Source organism: Galeopterus variegatus, unplaced genomic scaffold, assembly GCF_000696425.1.
Source record: "Galeopterus variegatus unplaced genomic scaffold, G_variegatus-3.0.2 Scaffold253, whole genome shotgun sequence".
In the NCBI taxonomy this organism is placed as follows: Eukaryota; Metazoa; Chordata; class Mammalia; order Dermoptera; family Cynocephalidae; genus Galeopterus; species Galeopterus variegatus.
In genome coordinates this window covers 504,825-519,956 of record NW_007726364.1, presented here as the reverse complement: position 1 = coordinate 519,956, position 15,132 = coordinate 504,825, and the positions used below count along the sequence as shown (strand labels likewise).

General features: G+C 53.0%; 2 protein-coding genes and 1 pseudogene across 2 annotated transcripts; all 3 read right to left on the bottom strand.

Annotated features, from left to right (window-relative positions):
• Positions 1-1,056: 1,056 nt before the first annotated feature.
• On the bottom strand, positions 1,057-3,823 carry CMTM5 (CKLF-like MARVEL transmembrane domain containing 5). Its single transcript, XM_008566586.1, has 5 exons — positions 3,477-3,823; positions 2,319-2,471; positions 1,696-1,788; positions 1,422-1,506; positions 1,057-1,329 (listed from the first exon to the last, which is right to left on the bottom strand). Exons 1-5 carry the CDS (start codon positions 3,600-3,602, stop codon positions 1,322-1,324), a joined length of 465 nt encoding a protein of 154 aa, XP_008564808.1. The 5' UTR covers positions 3,603-3,823; the 3' UTR covers positions 1,057-1,321.
• Positions 1,800-2,143, bottom strand: LOC103585592 (annotated as a pseudogene).
• Positions 3,824-4,459: 636 nt separating the features above from the next.
• Positions 4,460-8,694, bottom strand: IL25 (interleukin 25). Its single transcript, XM_008566585.1, has 4 exons — positions 7,790-8,694; positions 7,350-7,594; positions 5,096-5,296; positions 4,460-4,530 (listed from the first exon to the last, which is right to left on the bottom strand). Exons 1-4 carry the CDS (start codon positions 7,796-7,798, stop codon positions 4,527-4,529), a joined length of 459 nt encoding a protein of 152 aa, XP_008564807.1. The 5' UTR covers positions 7,799-8,694; the 3' UTR covers positions 4,460-4,526.
• Positions 8,695-15,132: the final 6,438 nt, after the last annotated feature.

Genomic DNA, 15,132 nt, shown 5'->3' with positions numbered 1-15,132 from the left:
AGGGCTCAGGGGCTGGGGCTGCTACTGGAAGGAGCGCCCAGGTAAGGATTTCAGGGCAGGAACAAACAGGCACTGGAGAGGGTAGCAAGTCAGCTTGGATGGAGCCACTGAGCTAGGCCATGCTGGGCTCCTCGGGCTGGGCAGGGATGTCCTGGCCACACTGGACTGTCCTAGGTCCAGCAGGGCTGATTCCCAGATTGTGGCAGTGCCTGCTCCAGATCCCTCAGAGCTGAGCTCTCCCAGAGCAACTCATCATCGTGGGGAGCCTTCACTAGCTGGTCTCTGTCCCAGTCCATGAGTGCTCAAAGACAGGTTTGCCTGTCACCCCTGAACCCTGGTGCCAGCAAAGGATCTGCACACAGGAGACCCTCAGAAAGTGTGTGCTGAGGAGCAGGCAAGTTGGGAAGGTGGACCAACTCATGGAGGGGGCTGTGGATGAAGCGGGGCCATTTTTTATGAGCTGCAAGGGGGCTCAGTATGGCACCCAGGACACCTATTTGAGTGTCAGGAAAGCTGAGTTCTAGCCCTAGCTCTGTTACAAATAAGGAGGTCACTTTCCCTAACTGGGCCTCAGTTTTCTCTTATGTGGAATGAGGCATTGGACCAGCTGACATCTAAGGGCTTTTCCGGCGACAGCACTTTGGGAATCTCTTCCTCCTATGATGCCTCTGGTGCCCTCTCTCCTGTAGCCTGTGGGCCAAGTCCTCCCACACCACAAGGGGGAGCTCTACACAAGCCCCAGGCAGGTGCCTCACCTCAAGCCCACTAACAATGGTGGTGTGGGCACTTACATCAGCAAGACTTGTGCCTTCCCAACACAGAACGCTGGGTGCCCAGCCACCAGACACACCACAAAGTGGCCTTGCACACAGAGAGTTGTGGCATAGAAGTTTTGTGTTGGAGGATGTCTTCAGCTTCTTCAGGCTAGCCCCCACCTCCTCACTGCTCAGGCTTGGTCCCAGAGAAGTACCATGACCTGCTCCAGGCAACATTTCCATGAATACTCCTTGGCATTCCTGATCTGCCTAACTTCTGGGGAAGAAAAAGACTCACCAGTAGGATTTGAATCTTTTAATTTGGGATTAACTTAGGGGCCCAGCCTCTTCCCCCTGCCCCACTCCATCAGTCTCCTCATCTGGCCAAAGCTGCATCAGGAGCCAGATCCCAGATCCCAGGCTCCACAGAGAAGTCCCTAGTGACTTCTCAGGCCAGGCATCTCTGTAAGCCTGGGGTGGAGGCTAGTGAATCCAGAGATGTGTCTGGGCTCCACTGTCCCCTTTGTCTGGCTGGGCCTGGGAGCCAGGTAGCCCCAGAGTCACTGCTAGTCCCCTGTGAAGATGAAGCCAGGCAGGGAAGCCAGATCAGGATGGGGTAGCTGGGGTGGATTTGGGGACATTTCTCCTCAAAACACAGGCACTCACCCTGGGTAGCCCTGGGCACCATCTCAGTCCGGTAGATCTTGAAGGCATCATAGGCAAAGACAGAAACCAGGATGATGCCAAAAACCTGTGGAGTAGGAGCATAGGTGGCACAGCAAAGGCTACTGGGCCACTGGATTAAGGCAGAGGGAGGCGGGTGTTATGGGGGGAAGTGCAAGCCAGGACCTGGCCCTGGCTATGGCTTTTGACACAGAAAGTGTACAAGCACCAGCCAGAGGTCCAAAGGGGCTGGACAGTCCTGCAGGGCTGGACTCACAAAAGCAGCGATGGCAGCTCCATCCCGGGAGGTCACAGCGGCAAAGGACACCACTAGGAAGATGATGATGGCGCTGATGCAGCGGAGGAAGTCCTGGGGGGCCGGGGATGCAGGGTCAAAGGGAAATCAGAAGCAGAGAGGCATCACCCTGAGATTTTCCAGGCTAGTCAGTGGCCTGACCCTCAGGCATGCTGAATCCCTGCAATGGTGATGCTCTTGGACACAGTATAAAGCACTTTCAAGAGAGAGGGTTCACACTGCTTCCCAGGGAATGGAAGCAGATGAATCCAGAGCAGCTAGGAGGAGAAGCCAGTGGCTGGGGCTGACCCAGGCATGGTGGCTGGAGCCCAGGGGCAGTGGCTGAAGCACACCAGCCAGGAAGGCCAGGGCAGCACTGGGGCTGGGGCTGGACCTTTGGTGAGTAGGGGAGCCCATCTAAGGGATACATATCCTCTTCATTGTCAGTGACCCTGTAGCTGTGAAATCAGCGTGGGCCAAGGCACTGTTCTGAGTGCTTTGAACTGGAGTGTGGAAAAGGAGGGAAGCTGGGAGAGAAAAGGAAAACTCAGTGTGCAGAGGAAAAGGAAGGGATCAGAACAGGATGGGGAGGCAGGTTTCCTCACCAAACAGGGCCAGTTAAGCCGATCGAAGCGCTGGTAATACTGGGTGGCATAGAGGAAGAGGAAGGCGAGCGTGATGAAGAACTCCAACAGCGCCGCAGCCATATAGGCAGAGATGGAGGCCGTGAAGCAGATGAAGATGATGAAGGTCAGGGCCTGTAGGACCAAGCATATGGAGCTTGCCAGGGAGGGGACACAGGCACAGGCCAGGCCTTTGCCTTTCCCTTCTCAGGAGCTCCCCCAGGCTGGCACCCACCCCCAATCCCTGGAGAGAAGGAAGAGCTCTGACATGTCTCCCCCATCCCTGGTGTCAGGAGCCACCATTCCAGGGCATTTGCCCATCAGGGGCAGTCTCCAGCCTGCCACCTCTGCCCACCCAGGGATCCCAGCAACACCAGAAATTTGGCCAAGCTGCATGGCTCCGGGGCACTATTCTATAGTAACCCACCAGAGTGATGTCCCACAGGAGGACAGAGTACAATGTGAATGCAGCCCCTGGAGTTGTACCCACAGCATCCCGGCACCCCCCGAGGCACTGCTGCCACATAATGCTTTCCTCACTCCCAGATGCCTAAAACTGCTCTGATAGGACCAAAGCCTTGGATTCCACGCCAAGAGAGAAGGCTTAGAAGGCAGATGCTCCCCACTGGACTCTGGGGGTCCCTCAGGCTGACATATACAGAGGCCTTACATTTACACTGTGGTCTTGCTAAGTAGCCAGGGGAAGATCCTTTCCTGAGGACAGATGTTCATGGGCCGCAGACAACACATAAAACCCGTCTGCAGGAAGTCTGTCCTTTCTGATAGTGGGACTTCTTAAACATGCCAAAAATTGTCTGTCTCAGAGGCCAGGAAAAGACAGGCCTGTGTTACTCTTGTCCCATCCCTGTGTCTCACACTCTCTCAGTGTCCTAGAAAGCTGTCCTTCTGTCTCACTTCAATCCTTCCTGCTGTAGCTGAAACCGGCTGTAACAGCCTCCAGATGCAGAGGCAGCGAGAAGGTAGAGTAGGAGATGAAGACGGGGCAGCTGGGGACAGGAGAGGTGGCCAGAAAGCCAAGGGAGACTGCTGAGGGGTGGGCCTGGAGGGCCCAGCACAGGGCTGGGCCAGGGAGCCGGGATGGGAGGGATGGAAGCACCAGGTTGGGGAGGCAGCTGTTACCAGCTCAGTTTCCAGAAGGATGCCTTTGAGGGAGGAGAGGAAAGTCTTGTCCACGGCGAAGCCCTGGAGCTCTGCGGCTGTCCCCTCCTCAGGGGGCCGGTCCCGGCGATCCCAAGCACTGAGCATCTCCGAGGGGCCCACTGGGCACTGGTCCCCACTTCCACCAGCTCAGGAAAGAAAATGGAAACCTGGCAGGATAGGGAAGCAGACAGGAGCGAGAAGGCACTTTGACAAACCTGAAAGTGAAACGGGAGGCCTGCCTGGGGGGCCCCAGGAGAAGGCTGCAGCTGGGGGAGGCTTGCCCAAATGGGCCTTCACCCAGCTGCCCAGAGTGCCTCTGCTGTCGCTTGCACCGGCCCCCTAGGAGGCACATGGGGAGGGGCGGAGGGGTAGGAGTGGTTAACCCCTCCCCTTACTCAGAGCCCAGCCCAGCCTGGAGAAGGGGAGAAGACCCGGGGAGAGAAGGAGGTCCAAAAAGAAGCTGGGAGGAGCTGGGAGGTGAGCCAAGAAACAAGGGCAGGGCTACGAGCCCCCCAGAGACCTACGCCTGAAGAAGTTTGCATCTCCCTCCCCTAACTTAACCTTTTTCCTTGGCCAGCCCTTTCTCCCTTTTCCTTTTAGGGAGGGTGGGAACTGGAGCCCAGCCCAGGCAGCACCCCCAGGACCAAGCTGCAGCAGCCAGGACCAGAGAACAAAGGCGAATTGTTGGGGGGACAAGGGGGCGCTGTGTGTCTGCTGCAGTGCCTCAATGGGTCTCTGTCTCTCCAGCATGCTGGAGTAGAGCCTGACCCCCACCCTGGTGTTCAGGGGTGGGCCAGGGAACCAGAGAGGGGAAAGGATGGGAGGGTGCTTTGGAATCTCTGGAGGGCAGAGAGAGCTGGCCGGGTGGGCAGGAGGTGAGGGCTGATGGTGGGAAGGAAAAGGGACCAGGCTGGGGGCCCACAAGATGTTCAGGTACCATGAATGCCAGAGACAAATTAGACTATTTTTAAATACAGATATTTATTTAGGTAAATCTCTCCATGTCCAATAACAGCTTCTTCCTCTGAATCATCTGTCAAAAGATGAGTAACTATACCAGGATGTGCACAAAGTAGATGTTTACTTAGAGTTTCATGAATGAATGAATGAATGAATAAACAAACAAATGAAATGAAGGCCTCTCCACTGGCAAAGGGGAAAATATCAAGAAAGTGCCTGTGCTGGGCCAGGGCAGCTGGAAATGGCAGGAGAGGAAGAGACAAGAGTGGTGGCTTCCAAAAATGGGCACAGTTTTGAAGACCTTTCCTGAAAGGAAATGCCAGGCCACTGGCTTACAGCAGCCATAAGTAGCAGCTGCTCCCTTCAAAAAGTGCTACCACAACCAGCCAAAAAAAAAAAAAGTGCTACCAAAAACCAAAAAGTGCAAAAGCACAGGTCCCACCCATTCCCCCCACCCCATCCTGTCCCAGGTTACTACTGCTGCAGGTTGCGCTTTGTAGGGCCAAGCATTCAGGTGTCCTGGCCCGCCGTGGCAAGTGGTTATACACCTGCCTCTGGTTTTCCCAACAAGGCACTAGTCCATCTCATCCATCACACGGGGCCGCACACACACACAAGCCAAGGAGACACGGTAGAACCTGTGCTCCAGGCAGTAGCCCTTGTGGGTCCCCCGCTCGCCAGGGCACGGTCGCCGGTAGAAGACAGTCTGGTTGTGGTAGAGCAGCTCCGAGTTTCCCAGGGGGTCCATGTGGGAGCCCGTCTGTAGGCTGACGCAGTGTGGGCACAGGCAGCGGGCGTGGTACAGGTCCTGGGGGAGCCGGTTCAAGTCCCTGTCCAACCTGTGGGGGTAGCACGTGTCAGGCCCTGGAGGGATGGGCCAGAAGCAGGGCAGGCGGGGTGGGGAAGGAACTCCAGAGGAAGGAAGTGGTGTGGGGAGGGAGGCCTGGCTGTGTCTCAGTTCTGGCACCCACTTGCTCTGTAACTTTGAATACGTCATTCCCCTCTCCTCTCTGGGATTTATTTCCCCCCACTGTACATGAGGGTAGGGGACAAAAGAGTGGCTTTCCAACAGGACTGGGACCCTGAGGGAGGCCAGGCAGGGTGAGCAGGCTCTTGCCTTAGCCTCCATCAGACCAGCTCTGCTTCCATCTGATATATATATGCTGGGTTCTAGTATAAGGTTTCTTGTAATTACTACTTTTTCGGTTATTTTTATTAGTAGTATCGCAAAAGTAAAAACTGCTCTGACTGCCAAGTTATAAAAGAGTATAAAGTGAAAATTAACAGTCTCTCCCTACCAGCCCAACACACCCTAGAGAGCCACTGTCAACTATTTCCAGCACATCTTTCTAGACTCTCTCCAAGTATATGTTATAAGCACACTTAAGAGCACATAGGAAAATTTCTTTGCTTATTCTGAAAGGATTTCATGGCCCAAAAAAGACTTTCAAACTACTGGAAAGTAGATGCTCCAAAGATCTGGCCTCCAGTAGCCTTGCAGGAAACAGCCCCTGAGTTGTAGGACCATCCCCCAAACAGACAAGCCCTGACAAACATGTTCAGCTAACACAGCATTTTCCAAGGTGAGTTCCCTAATAGATACCCTATAAGAAAACAGTTCTGTGGTCAAGACTTTGGGAAACGCTGAGTTCTTTAATGGTTTCTTTTCTGCAGACATTAATGTACAGCATGCATTATGAATCTCTAAGAAGTAGGGGCTGGAGCAGCTTTTCCCAAACTTCCTTGACATCACTTTTTTCCAACGAGCAGCTTGTGGTACAAGTGCTGCACAGAATACACTTTGGGAAAGCTAGCTGAGTGGTTGGCAGGGGTTCGCAGTCTCCCAATAAGAGTCTGGACCCCAGCTGCATCACCCAGCCTCCCTTAGGAGGCTCCTGTACCGTTGGATTTGGCCCAGGACCCAGCCAGCCTTCTGAGACTACTCCAAGGCATTATAAGCTGGAGTGTCCACCCCAGATCTAATTTCAAAGCAGACACCCACCCTACCCCATTGAACTTCTCCATCCATCCCAAAGCCAAGGCTAAGCCAGAACTAGACTTATAGGAAGTGGGAACAGAGACACCGGATAAAAACACAAAACAGAAGAAGAAATATATTTGGGATCCCTAAGGTCCTAATTTTTAAAATTTTGCTTCACTGTCCCCATTTCAGTGTTTCCTATTTTCCTATCATGACACAAATAGAGAATTATAATATTTGTGTGGCACACTGTGTGCAAGAATAAGATAACCAGCCAGGGCTCCAGCCACCCAGCTGCCCCAAGAGTTGAGGATTTCACTATCACAGTACACTTGTAACCCATTCATGGCCTGGGGCAGTAGCATTTGGATTGGAATGCTTTGTGCCTGTATCAGACCATTATTCTCTGATATTTTCATTAGAAAAACGTGGGCCGGGGCTAGCTGGTTAGTTCACTTGGGAGAGCATGGTGCTGATAACACCAAGGTCAAGGGTTCAGAACCCAGTACCAAACAGCTGCCAAAAAAAATGCAAAAAACAAACAAACAAAAACCATGGACCATTATAAGGATAAAAGGAAGGAGGAGAGAACCAACATAAGTACAGATTTATATACATTATCTCATTTGATCTGCACATTAGCCTATGGGGTATTGTATAATTTATAGATTAAAAAAAAAAAATACTGAGCCTTGGAAACTTGAGAAATTGGCCCAAGGTCACCCACTGAAAGTCAGAGCTAGGACTCAAATCCAGGCCTTATCTAGCTCCCAAATATTTCTGGCCTCTCTGAGATCAAAAAAAGAAGGTAGGCTGGAATGGGTGGAACTACTCTGTCCCCTCACACATACCCTGACCAGCACACATAGGCGAGCATGTGCAGGCATTTGGGAGGGGGGTGGCAGACTCACTCGTATCTCCAGGGGGAGATGGCCCTGCTGTTGAGGGGTCCATCTTTGCTGGCCCTGCAGGATTCTTGGTGGTAGGCAAAGCTAGCAGGCTCTGGGGGAGGCATGGACACAGTGTTCCACTCCAGCCACTCCTCACGGGGGTCCTGCCCTTTGCTGGGGCAGCAGCTGGGCCAGTGGCTGCAGTCCTTCTGGATCCGCAAACTGAGGGTATGAGTTCCCATGACCACTGTCAAGAATGTAACCACCTGTAGGAAAAGGCCAGAGAGAGAACTGCTCTTACCGAATCTAGGTCTCCTCCCCCAGCTGCTCCTTGAGATCCTGGTTTCTAGCTCCACCTGGCCCTCAGCACCAAACCTGGGTGCCTGCCATCCCTCCACGATCAACAGCATCTCTGCTCCCTTCCCTCTCAGCTCGGTCCACTGCCAGGCCTCTGCACTCACCTGGTTCATGCTGGATGCTGCTGGCTCGGCCACAGCTGCTGCACTGGCTGACAGGCCTGTGGAAGTGAGCTGACTGGAGCAGTTTAGGAGTCCTGGTTTTATTTTCAGCAAACCTGTTTTGTTTATTCAAATTTATTTCCACTATCTTTTGGAGGGAGTGACTTGAGATTAAAAAACAAAACCAAACCAAAAAAAACCCTGAAAGTATTTACAAAAGCTGCTTAAAATGCTATACTCATGGAAGTTGTGATGACCATCATTAAAAACCTGGTGGTTGATTGGGTAAATTTTGCTCTTTGCACTTTTCCGGGCGTGGGGTCAAAGCAATAGTGTTCTATCATTCTGTGTTCTTGTGAACTGGCATTATGGGATTTCCCTGGTTGGTTGGTACCCAAAATTAGGAAATGTCATCTGGCTTCTCTTCAAGAGGCCTCATTTCCACAACCTCTACTGCTCCCACCTAGGGTCTGTTCTCCACTATCCTCTTCTTTTCAGTTGTCCTGTTCACCCACCTTAGAGAACACTTCCCTTCCCCCCAATCTCCTTTGAACCCTATCCTCTTTGTTCTCTGACCTCTTCCCCATCTTCAATGACCCGAACTTCTATGACCCCTGTCATCTATGACTTCTACCCCGTTGTCCACTACCCACTTCCTAACTTCCCCTAGCCCTCTCCAGTCGCTGCCCCCAGCCCCAGCCCCATACTTCCCCTGACCTCCTCGTTGGAATAGGGATACAGGCCTAACCTCACAGGACTGCCAGGAAGGCCCTGAGCCCGTGAGTTTATTGGCTGGATGGAAGAAAGTCTGTGGTAAAGTCTGTGGGTGACTGTTCCCATTGCTCAAATGAGGAGGTGAAGCAAGGAAGAGGAGGGGCACAGTAACAACCTCAGCTAAGACCCAACAAGATGTCTCAGTTCCAGTGACCAACCTGCCCCACCCCACTCACAGGGCCTTGCTTGAGGACAAGATCCATGGCAGGAATAGATGCCATGCTCAGGCCATGAGGTAAGCCCAATCAGCCTCAGTACCCCAGCAACATGGGCCACTGTCAGCCAGGAGGGAGTATGTGTGCTCCAAAAAGGCTCGGAGCTGGGCCTGGCCGCAAAGACACAGGTCAGCCAGGGTCCAGCCTGCTTGGGAGGCACTGTACTGAGAGCAAGCCAGAGCTGACTTCCCTCCAGGCCTTTCTCTTCATCCTTGCCCGTGGACCTCCCCCACCTCATCCCCCACACCCACAACCCAGCACACTTATACACAGACATTGTCTCTAGAATGATGCTTCCTGATTTGCTCGTGCTTTCCCTTAGAAAATACTCCTCTAGTAACCAAAGACTCAGAAAATAAACAAAGGGAACTGGGAATAATTTAAACTGTAGAATAAGGGGGAACCTTTCAAATGCTTTAGGGCTAAGCATCCCCAAAAGAGAGGAGTAATGAAGTCAGAGGGCATTCTAGAGAATTGAGAGAAGCTGCTCTGGTGGGTACTGGGGGGCCTGGAACTGTGTGGGCTGAGGGGCACTTAGAAGAAACAGGAGAGCCTGGGGCACTTGGGAGGAACAATGAGGCCAGGGATACCATTGCCCACTCCCACTGCCCCGCCCTCTGCCCACTGTGCTCCCAGACATCCTCTCCCTTCCATATACTGCTGGCCTCAGCTCCTGTGCACCTACACGTGCCAGGCATGGTGCTAAGCCCTGGTCATGCACCATGTCATTTTATTCTTACAATAAAACCAGAAACTATTATCCCCATATTATAGATGAGGAAACAGAGACACAACAAAATCTGATAACCCATCCAAGGTCACATAGTTAGAAAAAGGCTGAGATAGTTTTCCACTCCAGCCCTGACCAACCCCAAATCTAATCTCCTGGCACGGAGGTGCCACACTGTGCCAATACCCCCTTGGCTGTGGATAGAAGGGGAACCCCCACAGTGAATGCTTTCCTATTAACCTGGGCTTGGGCTGGGACAGGTCTCATCTGCATCTGCTTGAAGCCATAGAGCATTCCTGCCCACTTAGGCATTCAGCCCTGCTGGCTGGGATCTACTGCTCCAGCTTTCTGTTCCCCAGCCTTTGGTCTGGCACATGACCTCAGGGTGGCTTCAGGTGTTCCTGAGCAAGCCCTAACCCCAGAACAAGCTCTCCAAGGGCAATGCTGTTTCAGAAGAGCTGGATTTCTACGGATCTCCCCCAGACCAAGGAGGCCCACCTCAAGGCAGAAGGAGCAGAACTAGAGCCTGACTTTGGCTCAGATCTCCTGATCTTAGCCCGTGTCCAAAGGGGGTGCTCAAAGGAGCTGGAAATTATCCCAGCTACTTGTTTTACTTGTTAACACTGCAGAAAGGACCCAGCCTGGGTTAATGGGGTCATAGCCCTTCACGAGAGGTCTTTGGGGTGTCTCCTGACTCTGTATCTCAGAGGAAACCTCTGAAAGCCAGAGGGAGGGTCCCTCCTAGCTCTCGTCTCCCCTGGGATTGGCTCTTCCCACCCTGCGATGGCCCAGGAGCCTGTGCTCCAAGCCACATGTCCCTACCCCACCCCGTTTGCTCAGCCTCTGCCCTTATCTCAGTGGCAGCTTGTAGGACTCCTTAGGGTGACTCCCTGCCATGAGAAACATTTTCCAGAGGATTTTCCACTTGGGGTGACTACCTTTGGAATCCCTGAGTCATTTCAGCTTCCACAGAATCCTCGGGGGTGTAGGGATATGAGGGTGGCAATGGCGAGAATGCTGGAGGTGGGAGCAAAGGAAAGTTCTCCCAGCACCTGACATCAGGGGTACCCTGCCAACATGTCCCCACCTGCCCAGGCCTGACCTGACAGCCAAAGAGGGCTTGCTGGGATTCCTACCTTTATGCCCCTGGGAAAAGAGATTAGTGCCTACCAGGAAAGGGCAGGGAAGCTGTGATGGAACACATTTCCCACCCATGGCTTGGAAAGGCTCTTGGGACTTGCAGAAAGTTAGAATATGGCTGTCCTGACCTTTTTCAGAAAGATATTCAAGTCCTCACCTGCTACCCTGAAGTCTTGGCCCTGCCTCTAACCAGCTCTTGACCATGGGCCCTCTGTCTGCTCCTCCCACCTCATTTGTAGAAGTGTGTGTGTTTGGGTTGGGGGGAACGTTGATCTGGATAGCCACAAAGGTGACAACCAGCTTAGCTATTCTGAACCTTAGCTCTTAGGATACTGAGGAATCCACAGGACTCTACTGAAGCTGATCTGCACTCACCTTATGTGAGGTTGGGACACTGGCTGTAAATACATTGAAATACTTCTGCACCTGCTGATAAGTAGATGCTGCCCTCAGCCTTGGGGCACCCCATCACCACCACCACCACCATCTCCCTATGATCTAGCAACTAAAGGGTGAACATCTGGTACAGATGGAGACCTCTGGAACATCACGTCCATGTTCTGATTGGTAGGTGATAATGATACTAGTTGTTAATTATTTTTATATCACCTTTAGCTACAAAAATGCTTAGACTCGGGAGCAGACACTTGGAGAATAAGAGTTAGCAGGACAAAGAGCCCAATAATCCCCTGCCCCCAGCCCAGGGCTGGTGCCTCCCCAAGGAGGACCCTCAGCTTAGTCAGCTTTGTCCTGCACTCATGGCTGCTCTAGCTCATTCATCCATTCACCAAATATTTATTGAGCACCTTCTAGACACCAGGCACTAGTTAAAATGCTAGGAATGCAGAGGAGGACAAGACAGATAAGGTCCCTGCCTCATGAAGCTTATGTTCTAGGAGAAGACAGTTGATAAACAAGGAAACAAGATAATTTCTGATAATAGTAAGTGCTATAAAGAAAATGAAACAGTGTTATGAGATGGGGAGTTACAGTGGTCAGGGGACTGAGGAAGGGGGGATGGCGGAAGGACAACTTTAACTTGGAAAGCCAGGGAGGGCCTTTCTGAGTATGCAGTATTTGGCATAATGATGGAAAGGGTTTGGGTGAAGAGTGGTCTAAGCAGAGGGAGAAGGACATGCAGGGTCCTAGAGAAACATAAAGGACAGTGTGGATGGAGAACACGGTGTAAGGGTGATGGTGGGAGGAGATGAGGTAGAAGAGGTAGGCAGGGACCAAAGCACATAGGGTCATACAGGCTATGGTGGAGCATTTCGATTTTATTCCAAGGTCAGTGGGCAGGTATTGACTGGATTCAAGCATGATCTAGGTGATATGAGTCTCTCAAGGGCAGGCACCATGTCTTTGACATTCTGGTGTGCCCATATGGCTTGCACCAAATAACAGTAATAGTTGTTTTTGTCCAACATTTACACATCATGGGCCAGACACTGTTCTCAGGATTCTTAAGCCTCACAAACAGCTGATGCTATAGGTTCCCATTATTACCTCCAATTTACAGACAAGGACCCAGAGCCTCCAAGAGGTTACATAGCTTGCCAAGGTCACTAGCTAGTGTGGGAACCAGGATTAGGACCCAGGTGCTGTGAATCTGGGTGCTGTGAATCTAAAGAAAGGAGGACTAGGAGAATTAGTGAGCTCCCAAGAAGTTTTGGGTAGCAGGAGGAACAAGAAGATGTCCAGGAAGTCTCGGAGTGGGGTGAGGAAGAGACCAGCTGGTTGGACCCTGTGGGGAAGGGGAAAGAGTGGGAGAGAAAACTGGGACTCGGGATGCCAGATGGAGGGGTTCCCTCCTTTCTGCTCCTTGAGTATGGGAAAGGCAAACCTTGAGGAGCTGCAGGCAGGTGTATTGTGTGGGTGGTGAGGCTGCTGCTCACCCAGGGTCTCAGCTACCAGCCCAGCTTGAGTTTTTTCCAACCATACCAGAGTCTAGAGCTCTACCTGAACAAGTCAGAATTTCCTTAAACATCTGTTTTAGGAGGAGAGGACAGAGATAAGGTATAAGGATAAGGGAAAGGATCCTCCTGCCCTCAACAAAGAAACACTTTCAGCTTTCATGAAAGCACAAGCTATAGGGGAGCCAAGATAAAGAGGGAAAACCATGGAAGAAGAGCACTTTGCTAGGTACTTTACATATATTTACCCCTCCCCAAAGTCACTCTTCCAGATGAGAAACTGAGACTCAGAGATGTTGACTAAGGTCACACAGCTAATAAACCAGGATCCTCTCCCTAGTCTGACTGGTTCCATTCCATGCCTGGGCATTCCAGAAGCACAGTCTTATTTTCCTGCTGATTTGCAGTCTGCTGTCCCTCACCTACATTTTCCCGGCACTGAGCTACAGGTCACAAGACCCACTGCCCTTCTCTCAAGACACCATCTTGCCTGTCCTAGCAGCTTCTTTCCTGCTTAACCTTTTCTGGCCACCATCTATTTCCCCTTGTGCCATTCAGAACTTTCATCTTTGGGGACAGGGTTCCTGCCCATCTTCACCTTGGGCCCCAATTTGCCTTGGCAGCCTCCTGAGCAGAGATCAAACCCAATCACTCCCCAGCAGCTGAATGTCTGTGTTAGGCGGCCAGGCCCCCCAGGGCTGGCGTCTGGAGGAGGGTGGAAATTTTTCTCTAGTGGCCACCACCAGCCAGACTGGAGCTGGGGTGGAGAGATCTCCCTTCAGATGTATCTGGAAACTTAAAAGTTCCTCTACCATCCAAATGGAGTCTGAGTCTGTTCGGGATTCCCAGCCCCACACCCAGATCTGTACTCTGTCACTGAGAGCCAAGCCCAGAACTATGCTCACCCCAGAAACTCTCCCTAATCCACTCCACAGGCTCCACCCCTCCGGCCTGCAGAGGGTTCTTCAAAGGTGCCCAGGCAATACGGTGGGGAAGGAGCTGGAGCAGGTACCCCCCTCCCAGTATCCTGGGAAATGCCTGGATGTGCCAAGGAGCTGGAGCAGGTACCCCCCTCCCAGTATCCTGGGAAATGCCTGGATGTGCCGACCTGTGGAGCTGGGGGCAGGGGGGAGGTAGCAAAGGAGGGAGTATCTGTCCAAGGCCTCAGGTTCACAAAGTGTGACGCTGTCACCCTTACATTAGACTTCTGATGTTATCTCCAAATGAGGTTATGCATAGAGTCATATTCTTTATGTATCTGAAGTGTTAATTTGTTAAATATAAACACTGAAAATATACTACAGCTTTTCAATTGTTTGGCATCGTGGTTTTTAAATACCAGGAACCTCAAAAATGGAAAAAGGCAGGCTTCCCTCAAGCCTCTGAGAGGCCCTGATCTGTGCCCCAAAAGAAAGATCCAGGGAAGGCTGGAGGGAGGCAGCATACACTACGGGGTAATAATAGGACAGGAGAGGTGTGGGGGCTAAGAGCCCACTCCTCCCAGCTGAAACTCCTGGGGGACTAGATTCCAGCTTCTCTGCAAGAGTTCTTCCCTTCTGTGCCTGCAGTCCCCAATCCTGCTTCTCTAGCAGCAGGAATTCCCTAGCTGCAAGAATAAGCCCGGCTGAGCAAGAGGGACAGGCCAAGACTGGCAGAGGAGCGTAAGAGGCCACACAACACCCCCCGCCCCCACCCACCTCCACCCCCACCTGCAGTTCCGGGGCCAGACGCTCAGGCTTCGTGTTCTTTCGCTAGGCCTAGAATCCATACCCAGCGCCAGACTCCCGGCCTGTCCCCCCTCCCCCCGCAAGAATGACCGGGCTAACCCTGCCACCCCCGCAGAGGTAGCACCAAAGAGCAGACAGATCCGCCAGCAAGGCGGAAGGATCACTCTCCCTCCCAAGGGAAAGACAGATGTGGTCTAATGAAAGGGAGGCAGAGAGAGGCGCGGGGCTGGCGGGGAGAGTTGGGGGGGGTGGCGGCGGGAGAAAAGCTCCCAGGAGGGAGCGGACCAGACCAGCGGGAGGTCTGCCGCGAAGCCCAGAGGAAGAAGGTGCCGAGAGGGGACGTGCAGTTGGGCCTGAGGGTCCTGAGCTGAAACTCAACACCCGCCTTTGGAAGGATCGTCCCCCTTTCTCCTCCGCCCCTTCCCTTCCCCTCCCTTTCTCCCACCCTCCTTTCTCCCACCCTCCTTTCTCTTAATCCCCAGGTCTGAGCCCCGCGCCAGAGCGGAGAGGGCCCGAGGGGAGGAGAAAGGAACTGCACTGAGAGGGAGCCGGGAGCCCGGGGAGGGAAGGGGATCCGCGAGCAAGGGGTGAGCCTGGGGGCCACGCGCGACCCCCGGGGCCTTCCCAGCCCTCTCAGTGTCCCTCCCCGCGCCAGGCGAGTCCACAGGCCCCTGGCCCCTGCGCCTCCTTCGCCTTCTCTTTGCTCCTTCTTTTGCTTTGTGGCCTTTGTCTTCGTTCCCAGAGACACCTGGGAGCTGCCCCACGCTCCGGGGCGCGCCGCGGGGCCCTGCCGAGGGTGCGTGCGAGCGGGGCGCCGAGGGGTGGAAGGGGGCCGGGCCCTCCGCCG

Excerpts from the sequence above, each read along its gene's own strand:
- CMTM5 (XM_008566586.1), bottom strand. The coding sequence starts at position 3,602 with ATGCTCAGTGCTTGGGATCGCCGGGACCGGCCCCCTGAGGAGGGGACA. Across the intron at positions 2,472-3,476 it reads TCCTTCTGGAAACTGAGCTG|GCCCTGACCTTCATCATCTT; the intron begins GTAACAGCTGCC and ends TTGGTCCTACAG. Across the intron at positions 1,789-2,318 it reads GGCTTAACTGGCCCTGTTTG|GACTTCCTCCGCTGCATCAG; the intron begins GTGAGGAAACCT and ends CCGGCCCCCCAG.
- IL25 (XM_008566585.1), bottom strand. Across the intron at positions 5,297-7,349 it reads ATCTCCCCCTGGAGATACGA|GTTGGACAGGGACTTGAACC; the intron begins GTGAGTCTGCCA and ends CTACCCCCACAG.